Source organism: Clytia hemisphaerica, unplaced genomic scaffold (genome assembly GCF_902728285.1).
Source record: "Clytia hemisphaerica strain Z4C2 unplaced genomic scaffold, Clytia hemisphaerica genome assembly, whole genome shotgun sequence".
NCBI lineage: Eukaryota > Metazoa > Cnidaria > Hydrozoa > Leptothecata > Clytiidae > Clytia > Clytia hemisphaerica.
This window is the reverse complement of record NW_027103414.1, coordinates 2,600,482-2,623,606: the sequence shown is the minus strand read 5'-3', so window position 1 is coordinate 2,623,606 and position 23,125 is coordinate 2,600,482. Positions and strand designations below refer to the sequence as shown.

General features: G+C 36.3%; 1 protein-coding gene across 1 annotated transcript; it reads right to left on the bottom strand.

The window, feature by feature from the left end:
- Window positions 1–1,858: 1,858 nt before the first annotated feature.
- LOC136797590 (uncharacterized) lies at window positions 1,859–7,467 on the bottom strand. Its single transcript, XM_067054180.1, has 5 exons — window positions 6,937–7,467; window positions 5,900–6,165; window positions 4,556–4,689; window positions 2,589–2,860; window positions 1,859–2,224 (listed from the first exon to the last, which is right to left on the bottom strand). Exons 1-5 carry the CDS (start codon window positions 7,322–7,324, stop codon window positions 1,956–1,958), a joined length of 1,329 nt encoding a protein of 442 aa, XP_066910281.1. The 5' UTR covers window positions 7,325–7,467; the 3' UTR covers window positions 1,859–1,955.
- Window positions 7,468–23,125: the final 15,658 nt, after the last annotated feature.

Here is a 23,125-nt window from a genome sequence, read left to right as displayed (position 1 = left end):
ATGTGGTCAGGTGACAAGAGAGCATGATTTAAATCGGATTGACCAAATAGATGAAATATTTGATAGCTTTCAACTCAAAAACTCAATGGACGATGACATAAAGGATTATTGTGAGCACGTGGTAGCTTCTAGGAACATTCCATGGCCACCGAGTAATTGGACGAATGCTGAATTTTTATTTGACGCTATCATAGCTTGCTCTTAAGGGCTTTTATTTTATGAATCATCTTTATAGTATAGTATATATACTTTATAAAAATTTCTCGTGAAACAAAAGTTAATGGTTTAGCACTTCAAAACTCATCAAATTGTCCACCCCCTGAATTGTCTATGAAAGTGATCGAAAAAACTTAACCGACGACTCCCGGCCGGCAAAAAAACAAGCCTAGGATTAGCGTGAGAAAAATACCCTCGAAATTTCATCCTCAAATCGAAAAAATACACTGAAAAAACTCTCATCCCCACTGGGAAAAGCATGAAAATTTTGGGAATCCCCACTGGATTTCTGAGCTGTAAGTAATAGAATTCAAAATACCCATCCATTAAAAGCAAGGGAATTTCCATCCCCATTGGTATTTGGCTCCTTCATTTTATCCCCACTGGCTAAAAAGTTCTCACCGGGTCACTGAGACAGGGGTGTTCAGAAAGACAAAGTTGGTGAAACAGCGACCCTTAGAGAGCGGATTTTAGAAAGACTTCCCATCCTTAGAAAACAATTTTAGAATTTCCTTGGTTTCATACCCTTAGAGAGACTTGGACAGATCAGTAAAGGTCAGTTTCCACAAAACTCCCAACTAAATACAATAGTAGTCATATCACCTAATGAAAAAATGCGAACGTCTCTTTTTTTTTAACTCACGGGTAAACTATATCAAAAATAAAACAAAATAGTAAATGGCATATGGACTATAAACATATTTTACAAGTTTTCTTTTAAAAAGCCGTCAAACGACAAAGTTATCATCGATAGCATCTGGCGAAGCAAAACAATATTTACAAATAAAAACTCATGTCTAATGTGCACTAAAATATAAAATACATACAAATATGACAGTATCTACAATCTTAGCCAAAATATATATGTCAAAAAAATTCAAAATATCTGCTTTCACCTCTTTCCCCGACCTTTCCCCGACATCAATGTTTGTCAAGGAGCTAGTTTGTGCAGCAGCGAGTTAGGTTTGTTGCATTGATACTTTCAATAGAGGTCTTGCGCATTTCGCTAAGATACGTAATTTCCTCCGCCATTATGGAGTCAAACGTTCGATTTCGTAGAGGCGATCCCTTATGCAAATCGAACGTTTGACTCCATAATGGCGGAAATTACGTAACTTAGCGAAATGTGCAAGACCTAGCACTATTACTCGATTGGGATGCGAGACGATTTCTATCAAATGTATTCTGTTTGGGATACGTTTTTGCACCTTGACATTCAAATTAAAAAGGGGAAACTATAAAAGAAACCCAAAAAGAAGAATACATTTAGAAACTTTTGACCAAAGGATCTTAAAATTCACCGATAGAAACTAAAGATATTCCACCTTAGAAAATTTTCCCAACCTTTTCTAGGCAAAATTTCTTCTCCAAGTTTTGGCGCAGCCAGTAGATATCGAATTCCTAAAGTTGTCAAAAAGCTTACGGAGTTGGATACAGGATAAAATCGAAAGTGTATCCCAATCGGGTAATAGTGCCTGGAAAGGTTCAAAAAATCAAATCGGTGAAAAATAAATTTTTGACAAAAACAAATCTGAAAAAAGAAACTTAACAACGTTTGAAGAATAAAAATGTTACGATTTTGTATAAATTAAACAATAAAATACAAACGTAAATACTGTACAAAAGTAGTACAAATGATGTGAGCAACAATACAAAAATAACACGAGGTTTCGTAGGTGTAATATCAAAAGAATATTTGACTTTAAAATGAAGCATGCAAAACAGCGAAAATAACGTGTTCAACTCCTGCCAAAACCATGCATTTTCACGTGGCTGAAAGCTTCACAAAAGCTTTGAAACATATCTTCGACTGTTTGAAAGTGAAGCGGGATGATTAAAATCGAAGCACAAGTTGAGGCTTCTGGTAAGCATGCGCAATCTTTACCATTGTTCCGTTTCGCACACGGGGGTTTGAATTTCAAAATCAATTGCGGAATTCCAGAGGGGAGGATTGATTCAGCACCAGTAACAAACTGGAGAAGAGATCCTAGCTTGAAAGGTGGATTCTCTAAAAAACAAAAGAAATTTAAACTATTTTTAATGTACATTACTGGGCAATATAATACAATATAAATTAAAATGCAAGTTATCAAATACCTTTAAGAAAATTTTCCAGGTCACTCCTTTTAATAATTGAAATTTTCAAAAGTCCCCTCTTTTTAAAAGTTTCAAACCCTTTTTAAGGGGGGGGGGGGGGGTGCGTGCCCAATATGATTTTAACACACCCAGTGTTTTCAAAAACATTAGGTTAAAAAATTGATTCTTTTGTAATAAGCCGTTCGTCAGATCGATAAATGTACATTCTTAGAATGTAAAAGAATGTAGCTCAATTAAAGCTAAAAAAAGAATCTTTAAAAAATTCAAAACCTTACCAGAATGGAAGCTCAACTCGCACATCTCGAGAAAGATACGATAGCACGAAAGCTGAAGCTGTTTGACATTCGATCCGTCTTCAGCAAAATCAACACGTAAGCGTTCAATGAACATTTCATACGACCAAAGCAGCATATCTGAATGGCAAAATATAATTCTGAAAACATCCGGATTTGAACGGATTGGTTCGAGCAACTGAAAAACTTGCAATCCTTGCATTAAGCTTTCAATGAATGGGATGTATGGTTCCATCTTCTTTAGCAAAATGGTTCTAAAAGAGAAGACACAAATCAAATTAAAAGTAGTTTCAAAAGTTCAAATCAACAAGTTTGTCTCAATCATAATCTTGATCAATTTAAATCAAAATTATTTAAATATCTACCATTTAAATTTTCAATGAGCCAAAGTTTTTTTCAATGTTGCTTTTTCTGAGCCAACCAATCAATCTGAGTTGAATTTTTCTTTTTTAATTTTCACCAATCGGGTGAAATTCCAAAGGGGTTTAAAATATTGACAAAGGCACACAAACTGACACAAAGGAAGGCTAGTTTTGAGAAAATTCTGAAAATTAAGATCTCATGACACACACAAGCAATGAATGTTTTGAAAAAAGCCAAAGCCCTAGTGTTTTTATTTTATTTTTGAATTAATAAAGAGCAATCAAGGCATCATTGACATCATTAAACTGTACCGACTTCAGAATTCGGCACCGATCGGTTTAGCACTAATGGTCGTAATCGCAGAAGCTTTCCTACAATATCATGAACAAAACGCACTTCAAGCAGCCAACGCACACGACCCTCCTGTTGCACCTAAATCCTTCGTTCGTTACGTCGACGATAGCCATGCCCGTTTCCAAACCGTCCATCAAGCTGAAAAGTTCCAAGAAATTCTCAACCAACAAAATGAACACACCCAATACACTATGGAAACCGAGGATACAACAAAAAGTTTGAACTTTCTAGACGTGAACGTTCGAAATAACAATGGCCGTTATGAATTGAAAATCCACCTTAAAAATGCGATCACTAACGTGCAAGTTAAACCTAATTCAGCTCATGACCCAAAGGTGTTGAAGAGTATATTCTCTGGATTTCTTAACCGTGCGTACAGAATTTGTGATGACTGATTTCGTCAGGAAGAAATTGATTTCTTAATAAATAACTTTGTCGAGAACGGTTATGATCGTAACACTTTAACCCGTATCGCAAACGATTACGACAGAGCCAGAAACCAGACAACCGACAATCGAAATGATCCAGAGCAACTACCAATCGTTAAATTACCTTGGATACCTGGTCTGAGCCCAAAACTGAGGAAATCCTTCCGAAATGCTGGGTACAGAACAGTGTTCAAGAGTGGTTCAAATCTAAAAAACTTTGCTAACTTCTAAGAACAAAAGCCGACTACCACCTAACAGTCACCCTGGTGTGTATATGATAGAATGCGAATGTGGTAAAAGATATGTTGGCGAGACCGGGTTAAAGATATCCACACGTGTCAGCCAACACAAAAAGAACGTTGAAGATGAAAAATGGGACATTTCGGGTATAACTAACCATGCTAAAGACTGTACCCAAGGACTTAATTGGAACGAAGCTAGGCTTTTAAAGACTGAAGAGAACAAATTTGATAGAAAAGTGCGAGAAGCATTGGAAATCCAATTCCGTCAGACGGCGCCACATAGTGACCATGGTCTTAATTTAGACGATGGTCAGTATGTGACATCTAGGTTTTGGAAGCCAATGCTCTCGCACATTAGGGAGAAGACACTACGTTGACTTTTTTTTGACGTCAAAAAAGTCAAGGTAGCGCCTTCAACCGTTTGTATTGTTTAGACCTGACGAAGACCTGCACCAAGCAGGTCGAAATATTGTTTACACGAAAAATATATACAGAATGACCATCAAAATGTTATTTAAATCATTAAATTATATTTCCAAAGGAATAAAAGACCTGTTCCAACCTTAGCAAAGCTTCTTTATCTTGAAGAGTAATACTTCTCGGGAGGGCCCTGTATCCAATTGCTTGAAAAACTGCATAACCATCATCACATACCACTGCTTCCTTTAATAATTCTATTGTACTTGCTTGATATACCTGTAAGAAAGTTCAGAGTTGTTAATCTAGCGACTGAAATCATCAAAACTACCTTAAAAGTGAGTTAATTTTGCGTGGACCTTTTTCGCGAATCGAAATTTTTTCACGAAATTTTTCACGAAATTATTCACGTCCCGGACTTATTTTTGCAAATTGACCTATTCTAAAATCTTTGAGTTGATTTTTTTTTGCGAAATGAGTCTTAAATATTAAATTTAGTGACTTCGAATTCGGAATTATATTCAGAAGATAGGTAGTATAGTTGTTCGTCTGCAAATTTTCAATTTTTCAAGATTAAAGTTTGTCCAAAGAGGGAAATACATACATAACTTGATTAGCGAGTAGGAAAAAAAGATATAAAAGGATGAAATGGGGAAAATACAATGTCATTTAATTGCGTTTCAATTTTCGCAAGATTTTATTTGTACGATTGGAAATTTACAAAACTTCCACGTGGACTTACTTTTTCGAATCAACCTATTACCTCAGTCAACCTATTATGGTATAGTTTGGAAAGGGCCACTAACCCCTCTTAGTCTAGAGCAACCCCCCCCTACTGGTACTGCCTTTCAAAATTTGATGCAACCCCCCCTCCAACTTTCAATGTAATATTCACCAACCACCACCCATTAGTAATTCAAATTATAGCATATTCACTTGCATTTGAGTCTATTCTCAGAATTCCCTTCAAAAAAATTGTTTGAAGTAGATTGTCATGGTGTCCTCCAGGTTTTCAGGTCCCCCCATCTGGGGCCCAAAACCCCCATTTGGTCTCCTCCCCCACCTGCCCTTTTTCCGGGATCCCCCCCATTAGAAGAAAATATTTGCGTCCAACCGATTCACTATATTTTGAATAATAACTTAAACAAAAATAACAATTTCCTGCAGTGAACACACAAATGGATGAAATATAGACACATTTTTAATCATCTATTGAAATATTATACCTAGTTTTTGCTCTTTCTCCCCCCCCCCCCAACTTCTTATAAAATTTCCTGAAAGCCCCCATCAAGGTTAAAACATTCACCCCCCTCCTTGAACCAATACGTTCAAATCCGGATGTTTTTTCAGAATTATATTTTGCCATTTAGATATACAGCTTTGGTCGTATGAAATGTTCATTGAATGCTTACGTGTTGATTTTGCTGAAGACGGATCGAATGTCAAACAGTTTCAGAAATTTTAATAATTAGCTGCATCAAATAAATACCTTGCTATACATAACTCCTAACTGGGATTCACGATCCAATTCAACAGGTAGAACTTTGAACATTTTCTCAACTCCACCAACAATGTAGTCAAACAACCATGGTGCTAAAAAGTTTGGTGCTGGGCCATGGTTACAAATTGAAGAAGCGAACAAGTGACCAATGGATTTAACTTTTCCGTCCACAATAGAGTGACTACTGGTCAGCAGTGGTTCCATAGCATTATCCACACCACAAAAATAGTCTTGTTTCACCTCTTTTAGGGCCTCTAAATAATGAAATAAAACAGAATAGCTAAGAACAAAAATGATCATTGTTTAAAGAAGACACCCTGTTGAATTATTACTCTTAGTTTCCAAATAAACCCAAATAAAAACCCAAAAATGAGGTAAATTTAGGCTTAAACCAGGCTTTTTTGAGCAAAATAAGGAACCTTCTCTTTGACAGCTGAAAATATTCTTAAAAATTAATAAACGGGGGGGGGGAAGGTCCTTAAAATAATAAGCTAAGTCCTTTTGAGTAAATGGATAAAACCAACTGTTTGGGACCATAAATTTTTGGTATCAAAATACCCAACAATGAACTTTTCAAAACTTTTAAAGGAAAAAAGGACACCACCACCCGGCTATGGGTCTGGTATCTGGATGTTAACCCCCCAACTTTTGCTAGGAGAGTACCATTAATCGGCATTACTATAATAAGCCAGGGTAACTTTCATCACCTCCAGACCACAATATTTTCTGGTCCCCAATTTATTAAGGCCAGAAGTTATATCATAACTTGTTGTTATTCTAGCTTGTAAAATGTACAAATCACAGACCAGACTGCTAATTGGTGATCGATGAAAGTTACCTAGCTCATTTTATGAAACTAACCCTGATTGACGGTAGCCATCCCAATCTGAAACGACTTGCCTATGTCTCATTGGCTGCGATCCTTAGCAATATTTGTCAACTTTTTAATAGGGCTGCAGCATTATTGGAAAGGTCTATAAGTACCTACCCACCCAGAATACTACTACTAAAATTCTCATATGTACCTGTGTAAAACTCTCTGCTGACACCGCCACCTTCATCCCTACCAACTTCTCCAGCAAATTTGATACATAATTTTGCAGCTATTCTGTCCCTCCAAGGTTTTTTGAAATGATTATGAAAGTCTTTGAAACAGCTTCCTCTGAATACAATTAAGTTTATACTTTCATTATCCTTAACTTCAATGCTATTGATGGTGGTTTGTACTATTTCACGTACCTCTTCTGACTGTAATACTCTTCCTGTTCCTTGAGTCTCTTCTCTGGGTTCTGTTTGCATTTGTTCCATCATTGCTTCCTCGTTATAAGATGTAAATGTTTCTTCATCATCAATTATTATGGGCATGTTTGGGGCATTATTGGCACACTCATCAGCATGTGTTTCTATATCCATTAATGAAAAGAGTGTTCTACAAGTAGGACATGGATAATTTTTTTCAGTGAGGTTTGTTTTCGCCTCTGCATCAGCATTTATGACAACCACATCATCTTTAACTTCAATTCTTTTGGGAACAATCGTGATATTCTCAATATTCTCATCATCATCTGAATCTGAAGCCTTGTCTGCAGCGTTGGAATTAAAATAATCATCTATTTTCTTGTCTTCTTGTTTTTCAAGATACGTTTTAGGAACATTATCACTCATGAAGTCTACCTCAAGGCATAAGTATAGTTTTACCCTTTCATACGACGGTTCCTTGAGAAATTCTTTATACTTTTTGACAGTAAAAGTTTCTTCAGATGATGGTATTTTGTCAACAATTTTTTCGTCAGGATACAAAAGAAGGTAGTCATCACTTCCACAGAAGTATTGGTCTAGAGATGAGTGCTTCTCTATAGCTAGTTTGAAAACAATATCAGCTGAATCTGAACGACTTACGGATAAATTGGCCCAATTCCCTCTTTGTTTTTTGAGGACACCTTTGTCTCTGACCATTAGCCCAACTTTAATGGTCACTTTATCAGTTCTCTCCTTTGTTGATTTTGTTGAAGTAGATTGTTTGGATTGTTTGTTATTGTTCTTTTTTGAAATCAGTTCTGTGCGTTGTTTAGTTTTGGCTGCCTGGAATTGTTTGAGATTGAGAGTTGTGCTACTGGAAGCACTTTCACAGGATTCATCACACTTTCCTTTATTCCCACAATCCATACAATACTTCAACAATCCATGTCCACAAGAACCACAAAAGCGCTTGTCAGGCACCATTGACTGACACTGCTTACACTTCACCTTTCCTGCTTCCGCCATTTTGAAAATTTGGGATAACCTTCCGCTCGCTTCGCTACTGGCTACGGGATTTTTTGGCTATCCGATTTTTTATTTTGTATTTGATTTTTTTATTTTGTAATTAATTTTTTTATTTTGTATTTTTGAATTTTTTTATTTTGTATTTGAATTTTTTTTTATATTTGTATTTTTTTTTTGTATTTGAATTTTTTATTTTGTATTTGAATTTTTTATTTTGAATGTCCCTCCTCGGCCACCGTAGTAAATATATAAAAATTTAGAACAATTTCGATTTCAATTCCCCTGATGTCGTCGTAAAGAAATTTAATGTTCAATAATTTTTTGTTTTTTTTTTCCTTTCCGAATTTTCTTTTCGTAAGATAGCAGCAGCCATTGGAAAATAAAATGTTGTTACTGTTTTCATTACAACATATAGTGTCTTTGCATTTTTTAAGCAGGTTTGATTAAAGAAATCTTGCCTTGAGCGTATGGTGTGATACGTAAACTCATAAGGATCATAATTTGGGTTTTTTATAATTTCTACAAAGTTTAGCCAATCGTAGGGGTAGATGAAAAATGAATTAGGGACTTTCGGAAAAATTCGTTGTATTGGCATCCAAAAGTCTAATGGACAAGTACTCTTTTCTCTATAAGCACATTGGATAATGATATCCCAGGAGCGTTCATTCTGAAGTCTCTTTAAAAGCTTATGCAGTTCAATTTCATCGGGATTATAATATGTGTTGGGTGTCATATAAACAAGTGTTTGTTTTCACGCGTTTTCGTCCATCAGCTTCTGATTAACAAATCTTAAGGTCTTGTGTGGTGGTATACTTTCTATAAACGGATAATCATTAGCATCAAAAAACATCTCCAGTTGATTGTCATTTCCCTTCCGAAGTCGAATGGAATTATCGTAATTCTTCTGATAAACGTATACAGCATAACAGGCCTCGTTTTCAATCACATCATCAAGAAGAGAAGTTAATCGATACAAATTTCTCCTTGATAAATTATTGATAAATTAAAGTGATGTTTCTTTGTTCAGAGCATTCCAGCATCTTGAAATCTCTTACTTGAAACAAATCTGCATTAGAGCAAGACATCCATGTACAACATAGAAATGCGAACGAAACTAGAAATATTTTAAAATTCATATTTCTTTATAACTCGGACCTCTCTGTTCGATCGACTTTTACGAATGTCTCAATATACAATATATGAAAGGTCTTCTAACAAATCGTACCAAATTATAAAACTCTCTTTGTCTATTTTTTTTGCTCCAATTTCATCCCTCTCCTTTGTTTCTTTTCAGTAAACGTAGGACAGGTATACAGATTTGACATAAAATGCCGTAATTGATTTTAGAGTTAATGTGTAAATGTATTGTTTACATTATCCTTTAGCTCTGTCGTCATGAGTCCCTCGGTTGTCAGTTAAAGGTTTTGTTTTTAAATAAGATAATATCGTTTGCTTACTCATCAATTTTAATTTACAAGCTTTTTAACATTGGATTGACACGGATGTGGAGCAAGATGATCAGAAAAAGGAAAAGAGAAACATTTTTTGTTTAAATAAGTAAAACATAACAATAGGCAGACACTGTCCCAATATGAAATATGTGTCTGATATGAAACGAGAACACTTATATAAAAATAAAACCTAATAATTTTTTTTCATGGAATAATATTTCGCTTTTCCCTTGCCTTGTTCCTAATGTTATTAACCTTTTAATGACTGCGTCGTTTTATCTGTCCGTGCCTAAAATTATTACTATTGTTATAGAGATTTACAGGTTAGAAACACAGTGGGCCTCTAATCGATCTTTCTTATACTCTTCTTGTTCGAATTTCAAGCCATGGGCTTCCCATGCGTCGTTTAGTTTTTCTTTGGCACACAACGTTGTTTAAACGTTAATATAACGTTATATGGACGTAGTGAACGTTATATAGACGCTGAAACAACGTTGTGTGCCTGCTGGGACGTTCCGCGGTGGCTTGTTCCAGGCCGGTACAAACATGTAGTAGAATGATTTTGCTTGTGATCCATGAAAGCTGTTATTCGCGAAGTTTGGTGAGAGTTAGTGAGCGTGTCCTCGGTTTGGGCGTGTTTGACTATTCAATTTGTCCGGTATTGTTGTTTTATCATAAAAGTGGAGATGTTTGTAGACCTAGACCATATCTATGTACTCTCAAAAACAAATTGTCTTAGTGACCAAACTGATTGTGATTACTCAAGATGAGGTCGGACAAAGGTAGACTATAGAGTGCGGAGGATTTCCGGACTTAAAGTGGTAAAATATCGCATTGATGACACCGAACATAGAGTTGGCATTGTTGACTTGCCTGGCTAAATGTTCCTCAAATGATAGTTCAGCCATCAATCAGAATACCAAGGTTCCTTTTTTTTTGATAACATGCTCAGCTGATTATCTGCGAGACAATACAGATGAGTATGTTTGATGTTTGCAAGTTTACCAAGTTTAAGGACAATTTGGTGGAATTTCAAAAGCTAATCTATAGACCATTTTGCGAGTTTTTCTATATCACGAGAGAATCAGAGATAAAATTGACCTCCTTGATTGAACCGATATTATAACGTAACCTTCTAACTTTTTGCAAAGTATACGATGAGACACATTATCAAAAGCCTTGGCAAAATCAAAGTAGATGCATTCCACAACTTTTCCATCAGATATAATTTTGCCAATTTTGCACTTGTCGATATAATTCAAAATTTGAGTATCAGTGGGGCGTCTACTGATGAAGCCGTACTGCCTATCTGATAATAGGTGTAGGTTTGTCAGGTGTTTTGTCAAATGCTCACGTAAGAAAGACTCCATTAGTATGAAAACGACGGATGTTAACTAACTGGTCTGTAGTTAACCACTAAGTTGTGTCCTGTTTTGTTCTTATAAATTGGTGTAACGCGAGCTTCCAGTCCTCAGGTAGAATCCCTTCAGCTAGTGTCTTCAACATTAACCTTGAAAGGGGCTCAGAAATTTTGTTGACAGATTCTTTAAGCATCCTTTAATGTATTTAATCAGAACCAAATGATTTGCTGACATCCAAATTCCTGAGGTAAGCGGTTTACTTATCATACCTTTGGTTATAAAGATGTTAGCAATTTCATGCACTGTTCTGCGTGGGAATTCTCCGTCGGGCTCGATAGTAAAAACATCACTAATCGACACTTTTCGCTCACTTCTCTTCGCAGATCGTCTCTGTGGATGAATATACCTTGGTTCTCCAGCTTTGACAATAGATTTCCTTTAGTGAAACGAATTGGTTTCTAAGCTCTAATAGCTTGTTTTTGATCGAATTCCAAATTTCCTCTACCGATTTATTATGCATCTCATAATTGAGTAATCCTTTTGACCAATCGTTCGTCATCGGAGTCTGTCTCATTGCACAATTATCACCTTCATCGAAGAAATATCTCTTAGAATTGACTTGAAAATTGGAAAAACCACGGCTTTTTAACTGACTGTTCTTAAAATATTCAACGATATCATTATCCAAGGCTTACCATTAAGTGCCAACACGTATGTGGTTGTAGTGTAGTGGACATCAACCTTGATTTCTGTACAGGCGACCAAGGTTCGATTCCCACTCACAACGGTTCACTTGGCAAGTGAACAAACCTTCGCACGGGTCAACCCATGCAATGTGAGGGGAATTGGGTAGTCAGTTCAAGGTGCTGACGGGATGCTTACTCAAAGCATCTATAGTTGCGAGAATGGGCTACCAGAGCCTCCTGTAACTCAACCATAATAGATAGATAGAGAATAGATTGTATATGCGCATTGACCTCAGTTTGATAGAGAACTACTAAACTGAGGACTGAAGTGAGATTCGAACTGACGACTTTCGCATTACTAGTGCAACTGCTCTACCGACTGAGCTATCCAGTCCACACTGGAAGCAATTTCGGGAACAGCGTCGAGTTCTTAAAATAACTTAAAATAACGCGGCTTTTCAAGAGCCGTGCCAAAAAAGACACAAAAACATTAGTTTTTTACGATAAATTTAGAAATCTTAAATTTTCAAAGTAGCACTTAAAAATGTTTGACAATTTTCTTTCTTTTGGTATATCAGATGACACTTTTTCAAAACCTGCGGTATTTTGGGCACGGAATGCGATGAAGAGATGTCTTGTCATTGGTCGTTAAAGGGTTATTCTGAAACCGGTATTTCGGAAAGATTTTATAGGTTTTTGGTAAAGGCCAAGACAATTTAGTGGGACGGATTATCACATGTATACTTTAAATTGTGATAGAGCTTTGAAATTTTGTACAGAGGTTCCTCATGAAGTAAAGAAAATAAAAATTGATTCAACGGTTGGTAGTTGGTCTTGGTCTCGGTCATCTCGGTCGTTCGTTCGTTTTTTCTTGTAGGCGTAGTTGGTCAACAGAGATTTTATACGCACTGTCAAGGTAAGGAACAAAGAGAATATGTTTCTAACACCCTAAGATCGTGAGAAGAATTTGGTTTAACTCGGACGTATGTGATAGCATTTCTACGTTGAATTTTTAATTCACAGTCTACGTTATTACTTTCAAACGTATACCTCTACGTCTAGAAATCTTTGTCAGATCTTCAGCCTCCTTGGTATATTAGATGTGTTCATTCTTGGTTGAGGATTTTGAGCTTTTCAGCTCGACAAATGGCTAATGTAGTCAAAATGGTCAAAGGATTTTTGGGCTCAAAAGGAAGGTGGATTTTATGGGCTGTATTAAGAGCGTTATATTCATGATGCTGTAGGGAAGCTTCTCTATTTAGCTGTGGATAATTTTTAAAACTTGCTCGGAATTAAATTCTGAATCGTACGAATTATGGATGGATAATTATGGATTATGAATTATAGACCATTCCAATCATTGAGACCTTCGATGTTATAAAGACAGGTATAGAGACTCCACTGTTTTACAATTTACGACAACTGTTTGTCTTTTTCTCATTTTAGGTGATTTCTCAATTGAAAGTAATGATGCGATCATCAGAAGGTGCCAACAAGTTCGATAAAGACAAATGAGGAATTGAACTGGCTACTTAACCTCTGGAAAAAAACTCAATCAAGTATATGATGTTATAATATTTGAAATCTTTATCAGTGACGCTTGGAGACGAATTTTTTCACCGGCAAATTGTTTTAGCCGACGAAATTCGTTAAATCTTTCTTGTTCAAATAACAAATTATAAAAGAACACAAGGCTTCGTAGGCTGCATGCATCCCCAAATTAGTTTTGATATAGGGGATGCGAATCCGGCTCTGATATCGCTTCCGAGAAAATTACCGAATAGCTATGTATTTTGCAGAATTTTGGCGAGTTGTATTTTTCAAAAAACTTCATGTGTATTGTCTGAGTTATTTGATGACGTAAATAGAAATCAAATAAAGATTCAAATAAAAAGAACATATGGCTAGAAATCTCTCTTTCTCCTCTATTTCTTTTTGTTTATCGAAATTAATTGAATTAGCAAACAAAACTCTCAAGATAACAAAAGACGACAAACTGTCAATCAAAGTTCTCTATCATTCAACTCTTTTTTTGGTTAGCAGATTTTTTGCTAAGTTCGGAACGGTATTGTGAGCCTGATTCGCATCCCCTATATCAAAACTTATCAGAGGGGATGTGTGCAGCCTAAAGGCTTCGAAGCTCAAAATACTTAGAACATTTTAAGAACATTTTAAGGGGTTCTGAGAAAATTACACAAAAACACTCACAAAATGGTGAGAACACTTTAAGAACATTTTAAGGCTTCAAACTCATGAAGTTAAGAACATCTAAAGACTTCAAAATTTCTAAACGTTCTTTTGAAAATACGTGCAATGGGGAACCTTCAGGAAAGATTTATACTATCTTTCTTTTGCACGACTTCAGGAATCAAAGGTCGTCCAACAGAAAGTGTCAGCACCAAAAGACGATGAACAAACACAACCTGTGGAATCTTTCATATTACTTGAACATTTACAATGCCATACAACCCGCACAACAAGTTCATACCTCGGTCTCTTCACTTGCCAAAGTCATCAAAGGTACCATATGGCCCGGGGGTGGTACTAAGGCAAGATTGGTTACGGGGATGCTCCGCTGGTCAGGGTACCTTTTTTAACCTCCACGAGTCCCAGGTAGGGTCGCAAAAACACCAAAATAGAAAAATCAATCCCTCGTAGAGTGCCTATTTTTGGAAAATTTGGGAAAAATGTAGAAAATTTGAGAAAATTTTGGAATTTCAGTCCCACTTTTTTCTCAAATTTCGTGTCCCACGTAGGGTCTATTTTTCGAACCTCATCGGAGCACCCCCGTCGGTCGACAAGGGTAGTACCTCCCCCTGGGCAATTTTTTTCAATTCAAACTTTAAACCCTACCATGTCGTTTTGTTGAACGAAATCTGTCAACAATTTACACCTTTTTTCAACTGATTTACCCCTCGCAATTTACCAGGAATTTTGTTGTTTTTGACTGAGTTTTGAAGCCAATTTTAGCAATTTTTGTTGGTTCTGGCGTTAGTTATGATTCAAAATCTGAGGGACCGGCGTGAAAGGAAAAAGGGCCGATAACTTTTCTGACTTTTTGACAGCTGAAAATATTCTTAAAAATAGATGGACGGGGGGAGGGTCCTAATAAGGTCCGGGGGGTTGGAAAATTTTCGAAAAATTAACAAGCGGGGGGGGGGCGTTTATTTGGCACCTAAGAGTAACGCTGTTAAACGTTAATTTCTAACATCGCAATTGCTTCTTTGCGGGTACCACTTTCAAACTATTCCGATCAAAGATGATGGGTATATAAAGGTCCAAAAATACAAGTTGCTATTTTTGGACCGATCCGCTAAAGATGTTGATAGGGTGTATTACGTTTTACATGTTTTGCTTGACATTGAAGTAATTTCAGTTCCTTGAAATCTTCAAGCAATCTTCCCCGCGATTTCACAGATATCTTTTTATTAAGGGAAGAAATTTAAGTTTATAGGTCATTCGCTGAAATAAATTATCGTAAAATTTAATTTCCTTTCAATTTAGTCTCTATTCTCCTCGTATTTCTCCTAAAAACTCTTTTTTCCTCTTATTTCAGCTAAAATATTGAACAAAAAAGGGTCGTTCGCCAAAATTAATTCTCGCCAAATTTACAAATTTTATTAAATCGCCAAAATAAATTCCGCCAAATTGCACCAAAATTGGCGAATGATCTCATTCATCAGCCAAAATTTTTTCCCGCCAAAATTTCTTCTCTTAAAGTATAAACACTATATCTCTCTAGCTTGGGAAGCACAGGTGAAAATAAACACGATACTTATTTACGTTTTTATAACAAATGTTTTTATAACATATGTTTTATGATGAACATTATTTACAAAAAAAGATTTTCTCTAGATTAACACTAGTTTCAAAATAAAATCCCAAAATTTGGGTTGGATGAACTAAAAGAAATTAATTGAAGAAGTTTTTAAATTTTAGTACCTAAATTGAAATTGGGAACGCAGATTCGGACAAATTAAAGAATAAGAAGAATCTCACGATACTGATTAAAAACAGAATTAAAATTGCAAAATAAGTTTTGATTTTAGATATATGGACACCCTTTATGACACTTTCTCTTTAATTGGTCAAATCTATAGAACAAAACATTTAAAAAAAAAAGTCAAAAGTATATGCTGTATTTTCTGAAAGCCAGTAATATTTTCTTTTACGGAAAAAGGGTGTCCGCCCATAACTGCTATTATTCAGTTCTGCAATTTTTTTAATTTTTTGCACATTTAGCTAACCCTTAAAATTTTCCTGTGAGAAGATCTTGTCCTACACTTTGTAAACATATTTGTTATATTTTATACAATATTATATACACTTGAGCTTATTATACCCTCAAAAATAACAAATACATGATGAACCTGGGTGAGCTTTTTTGTCAATTTTGAGCCAAAAGTGTTCTTATTGGCGTTCTTGAAGTTAATAATTGGGTTAAAGGGATAATCAGATGGTCTGAGATATTTTGCCTGCAGATAGCTTCTAGGATTTTAGGAAAAACCTCTAAATTTCTCGGTGTACTTATTTTCCTAACGGGCAGGTCTAAAACGCCTAATACCTACTACTTAATACTTACTACCTAATACTTAATATTTACTGTATATACCTCAAAATTGCTCGAAAATACCTTTAAAATAATCAGCATGCCCAATTCGGCCTAATCTGAAAATTTGGTGTTAAAAAAATTTCAACTTTTTGTCTTATAACGTTTTGAAGACATGAAAGTATTTTCTCTCTTTTTTGCTCTTCACTTTATTTTCCAGCGCTTTTTCTATAAAGTTTACAGACTACACACATTTTGTCGAGACACACTTTTTCGTAGGAGAAAAATATTTCGTTAGCTCATATTAGCTTTATTTATAAGAATCAGTCGATCTGAAAATTTAAAATAAGTAAGTATGCCCCTGTTTCATTGGAGCAGACGTAACTGAAGTAGATGGCAGAGAATATTTAGACATGACTTGATTTTATTACAAACCTGATTTACAAATGACCCTTTCGAGCCTAAACTTCATTATAGTAAGAATTATTAATGTGCTGAATAAGATGCTTTAAATATCACTAGATAGAAATTTCTAGTAGAAAATGCTAAAAGAGAGATTTTTGGAGGTGCTCATTGAACTTTTGCCTATTATTGACAAAGTGACATTATCTGACAAAAATATTATTATAGTTATTGAATATAAAGCCCTACGAGCCAATCTCAAGAAGTACTATGACACTGCTCCATATGATGCAGATAATACAAAAGGATACAATTAATGACCTATATTTGATTTCGAAGAGCGTTTAAATAACGTTTTAGCCGATTGGATCTTTATAAAGGAGACAGGGGTGTATAAGAATAATTGATTTGAATATTTACATATGTTTTCTTATAATTAGATCAAAGTCATAAGAGAGCAGGAAAAAGAAAAAAACTAAGATAATTACCTTTTGCTTTGTACTTATATGGGGCGAAGAAAATATTTACTTCAATGCAAATATTTAAATATTCTTTTAGATAACACATTGAAAGACTTTAGATAAATATAAAGCAAAGACTTATGTGTTGACATTCAAATTTCACAAAACTTAGAGATTTCGAACATGCGAAGGAGAGTCAGGGCCTGGAAGTTCTGGTCTGTAAAGTATCCAAACGGATTAGGTAGTCAGTATTAAGTATTAAGTAGTAAGTATTAAGTAGTAGGTATTAGGCGTTTTAGACCTGCCCTTTTCCTAACTAAAGTTATGCCACTTTGAAATTTTGAACCTTTGCTTGAAAACAATAGAAAAAAGTGTGAAAAGTCCCTGAAAAGTCCCATTTTTCGAGATTTCAAATTGGCATAACTTGAGTTAGGAAAATAAGTACACCGAGAAATTTAGAGGTTTTTCCTAAAATCCAAGAAGCTATCTGCAGGTAAAATATCTCAAACCATCTGATTATCCCTTTAAAAAAATTAGCGCTCCAGACTCTTAATTTAAAGTTGAGAAGTAAAATAATTACTGCAATTGCGAAAGTTTCTTGTGAACTCAGATAATTCTGAGCAAATTATGGCTCATCTATTCAATTCATATTCTGGCCATGTTCGTACGATGTTCTTATTTTCCCCCAAATTTCAACCTCTAAATGTTTATATACAACGTGTTTCAATTAAAAAAAAGTAAATTCAAAACAAAAGACAAATTAAACTTAATAACCAACTCATTAGGCAACCTATTACCGTGGATGAGTGTCTTACAACTTAACAACCATCAGCTCTCAATGTACATATTCTCATGGTCCTTTTATACAGCAAATAACATGCTAAATATTCATTTCTGGAATTAAAACAATTTTCCAATCTATAAATATCCTTTATTAACCCCGACCCTTTCCTCTACGAAAGTCATGAATCTATAAGTATCCTTTATTAACCCTTTCCTCTATGAAAGTCATCATAGACACTTAATATTAAACGTTGGGAGGAGCAGGGTTTTGCCTCTCGTCTTCGTCAACCTCACTATCGTCAACTTTATCTTTGCAACAGAAATAACAGCATAGATAAATGATTGACGATACAACAAAAATAAAAGCTGGAGCAGCTGATAAGATAGCTATAGACTTATCCAAATCGGTTAGGCACTCTTTATGCCAAGGCGTTTGTATGAGTTTACCATCTTCCTTGGCAAAACATTCGCGTACTAATTCGTTGCTGCTGTGTTGTTTGATGTTAGCGATGACTCGTAGTAAAGAAGCTAATGTGAAAAGGGCCAATGATAAATAGAGAAATCCTTTGTATACGGATAGGCAATGAGGCATTTTACATTTAGATTTATTGGTTTGGGTAGGTGGGATTTCGGTGTTTTGTTGCGGCTCGGAACCTGTTGTGGCTGAAGTTGAGGGAGATTCAGTGGTTTGGGTAGGTGGGATTTCGGTTTTTTGTTGCGGCTCGGAACCTGTCGTGGCTGAAGTTGAAAGAGATTTAGTGGTTTGGGTAGGTGGGATTTCGGTGTTTCGCTGCGGTTTATCTTGGAGTAATTTCCCAGATTTCCCAGTTTCTTCTTGTAATTCGCCGGCTTCGGTGTCTTCATTTTTCTTTTCCTGTGTTGATACATTGGTGTGGATATACTTCTGCAAATCCGGAGATACAGACCAAGAATGCAAAGACACATTGAACGATGTCTTTACCAAACAACCACCATTTGTATTCACCAACAAAATAATTTTCCATGTAGAAGTATTGAAGAATCAATTCAGCACCATTATCAGAGAAAATAATAACAAGAGCTAGAAAAAGCTGAAAATTCGAGTACTCCTTGATCACTTCGTCTCGCTGCTTTCTCTTTACTTTTATGACTGGACTGTATACGATTGATGGATTTTCTTGACTTGGTCCAGGCATTGTGTCATCTTGTGGAGTTTCCCCTGTGTCGGTCAGTCGACTTGGTACTGGCTTTGCGTCATCTTGCGGAGTTTCCACGTTTTCAATGGTTCTGGGGGGGGGGCGTACGGTTTCACGGTATCCGGGATAAGGCTTTTTTAAACACGGGATAACGGTATTTGTGAAAAAAAACTACGGGATGGCGGGATTTCAGATGACACACGGTGACGGTATTTGTCAGATTTCAATATCGGGATACGGTATTTTGAGTAAAAATCTACGGTATTTCGGTGAAAATCATAGAAGGGTGGTACAGCCGGTACGCAATTCTCACCACAACCAGAGAGTTAAAGTGTAAACGGGGCTTTAAATATTCGAATACTTTTTGGGTACAGCCGTTTGCTCCCATCTTTACGCAATTCTCACCACACAGACACAGAGAAAATTCCCGCACAGCGTAAAGTGTAAACGGGGCTTATAATATTTAAATGGAATATTTTTCGAATATTTTCAATTGAATCGAATGTTTTCATTGAAAAGTTTTTTTCACACTCGTGCTGCGTGGGTGACGGAGACAGTTGAAAAGTCTTTATCGTATCGATTAGTGTAGTTGCTTGATCGAATGAATTGAGCATGTCTTCAATCCAATGCAGAGGACTTTTCTATAAATTCGGCCAATCTGGCAATTATCAGGAAAGCCTCTTCTTTCGTGTCACAATTCCTGAAGAAGTTCGAAAAAGACGTGACGAAGTTCAAAGATTACATCAGGTTAGTGTTATCCGGGGGGGGGGGGGGTGGGTACTAGGGTTGCGAGCTGACAGGGGGGGTGCCGCCCGACTTTCGAAATTTGGGACCCTCACCGGGACTAAAAAGGAGAGAACAAGGAAAATTTCAAAACTGAAATTTGATTTTCTGATTTTTCCGACCCTTAACGGGACTTTGGAAGTCCAAAAAAGTTACCCTTAAGGGCGGCACATACCGTACCCCCCCCCCCCATTTGCCTAAGTACCCCCCCCCCCCCCCGGGAGTGTTATTTAGAGTATTTTATCCGTTTTATTTATTGCTGATTTTTTGTCTTGTATGTGATGTATTATGTAACTGAAAGATTATGTATGAGATGTTTTGTTCTCGAAACCATGATCTTTTAGACATTTGATATTTGAGGTCAACCCTTTGTTTTGTATCTATCTTCTTGCTTCCCAGAGATAATCGTAGGGGGCTAGAAGGGGTCCTAGGGGAAGCCAACGAGGGAAGTCTTATTCTGTTGAAGACTGGCATGTCTGGAACCATTGAGTTTAAAGCCCGAAGGGCTAGAGGAGAATCTTTAACCTTTCTTAGAAAAGAAAAAGTGAAGCCTTAAATTAAAAAATGCGCCGCATTTTTGAGGACGGATTGAATCTAGCGATTTCTTTGTTTTTGAGTGATACTTTTTCGAAATTTTGGAGGTAAATTTTACTTTCAATCCGGCATTTGTTGAAAAACCAGGCAGGTCACGCTAGGCCGCGCAACTTTGGTAGGATTCTAGCCTTCTACTTCATTGACTGTAACGGTGGAACCTGGGAGGGGGTACTAGGGCTGCGAGCTGACGAGCTGACTAAAACCGACCCTTATAGAGAGGGACTGAAATCGAGGAAAAAACCAATTTTTCGTGAATTTTGTGACCTTTTTGGGACTATTTTGCTTGAATTTTAGGCTTTTCAGGGTCAAGAAATTAGGTTCCGTTGTTATTACAACCCTTAGGATGACTGAAATCAGATTTTGTGATTTTATGACCCTTAGCGGGATTTCGAGGTCCAAAAAGGTACCCTTAAGGGCGGCACATACCCGTACCCTTCACTTGCCTAGGTACCCCCCTTTCGGGGCTGGAATGACCTATGAGCATGAGCCACCCCTCCTGATAGAGTTATAATACACCTTTCCCGTAACCGTAATATAGGTAATGTCGGAATTCCGGTTTTTTTCTCGATTTCGTTCTACAACGTTTCTCGAACCGTACGTATCATAATCATACGGTTGATGAGTGAGCTAAACGTCTTTTGCCAAATAAACCCTGGTAAAAATTCTTGATAAGATCTGAAAAGATCGTTGAAGATCTTTCAAGATCTTTAACAAGTAAGAACCTTATAAAATCTTTGTAAGATCTTACAACGATTCTTAGGCAATCTTGAAAATTTCTTCCAACAAAAAGATCTTTAAAGATCTTGTAAAGAAATCGTTAAGAATTGTCAAGATTCTTCCCGCATATTTATAGTAAGATAATTATTATTTCTTATTAAGTTCTTAAGTAGAATCTTACGAAATCTTGAGCCATAAAATATTTTAAGATTCTTTGCGTAACTTGTAAAGTTTTTATAAAGAGACTTTCCAAATCTTAACTAACTATTACGTGCAAAGAAGCTTTAAGATTCTTAGTGGTTCTTATCAAGTTTGAGTTAAGAATCTTAAAAGCACGTAAATTTCTGGTTATGATTGTTTTTCATCAGAAGGAGTCTTTAGACTCAAGGAGAGCAATCTCTTAGGATAGTATTTACGAAACAGTTTTTGGTCAGCTTTGAAATACGGTAAGTGTTTTTTTTCTTTTGTGTGTGTGTTATCATTGACTGTATTAATGAAATAGTTGATTAATGACGAGGTCATCAGTTGAATGCTGTCACTCGAGCGAAGCTTTCGGCCCTTATTCAATAACTGAACGGGGATAGTAGTAAAATTCCGTCAGCGACCGTACTGCAGTGGTAGAGCATCCGTCTACGGTGCGCAAGGTTGTGGGTTCAACCCCCGGCCGGGTCACACCAAAGATTCCCAAAATGGTACTTGATGCCTCTCTGCTTGATGCTCAGCAAGTAAGTGGAGCAATCCCTCCCCTACCTTCAGGTAGATAGCTATCGAAAGTGGAGCCTTCAGGTCACCTCCGACTTACTTTTACTTAAGATTCCGTCAAGATCTTGAATCACTGTAAGGGACAAGAATCTTATTCAAAACTTATAAAATAGTCTTTTTACCAGGGAAGGGTCATGATATAAATCTTTGGAGTTCACATTACCAAACTATCAAGTTTGACCAAGGAACTTTCTTGGTTTTACGAAAATTCTTCACGGGATCGGTATTTTCGGAAAAAAACCACGGGATGACGGGATTTCCTCGAAAAATTTACGGGATGACGGGATTCCAGATTGCCGTACGCCCCCCCCTTCTGGCGTATCGTTCATCGCGACCAGTAAATTTCCAGGTGCGATAGAAGGAACAAATGGCAATCATCTTGCAGATATATCCGACTATACCGAATGCAAAAGCAGATTTTGTTACGTGACTGTTACGGTGAAGTGATTGATGTGATCCTTCTAAATGAACAAGATCTCCAAATTCATATGTATAAAAGGCGTAAAAATCACCAATCATATCAATTAAAAACCACCAATAAGTAACAATCCCAAGAATGTAACCAACAAAATGTTTCATTTCAACACAATTATAGTTTCCACATTTAGTACTGCAACATAAAGAATTGTTTGAGCAACAGTCCTTGCACCAGTTAAGACAAGAATCGCAACGTTTATCACAATTAAGACAACAACCACAGCAACAACAGCAACAGTCTCCATCATCACAACATTCACAACATCTTTCTTTATCATCGTTACAGTTGTGAGTGGTATTCAGATAAACTTCAATAAGTTTTCGATTGTAGTTGAAGAAAAACACAACAAGGCTTATAATGAAAGCAATGAATGGAATTGCGATGATAACACCAAGCCAAGCCTTTTTATTCATATCGGACTCCCATAGCTGGTCAACACCACACCAATATTTGCAACCCTTCGTTATAGGTAATTTGATACAAGTATTCGAACACGGGATGCTCAGCTCTCCTGGTTTCATTTTTGATACTAATTTTTTCTTCGTGCCTCCTCTACTGAGAGATGTTCACAACTACACGAAGATCGCGTGCAAAGCCAAAGAAAAATATCATGAGATAAAATATCTTCCCGCCCTCTCTTCTTCATAAAAAGAAGAATAGATCAAAAGCCCCACATGCCTCATTGCTTGTATAGTATATAAATAAGCTCTTTTATGTACTTTTTTCTAAGAAACAAGGAGCACACAT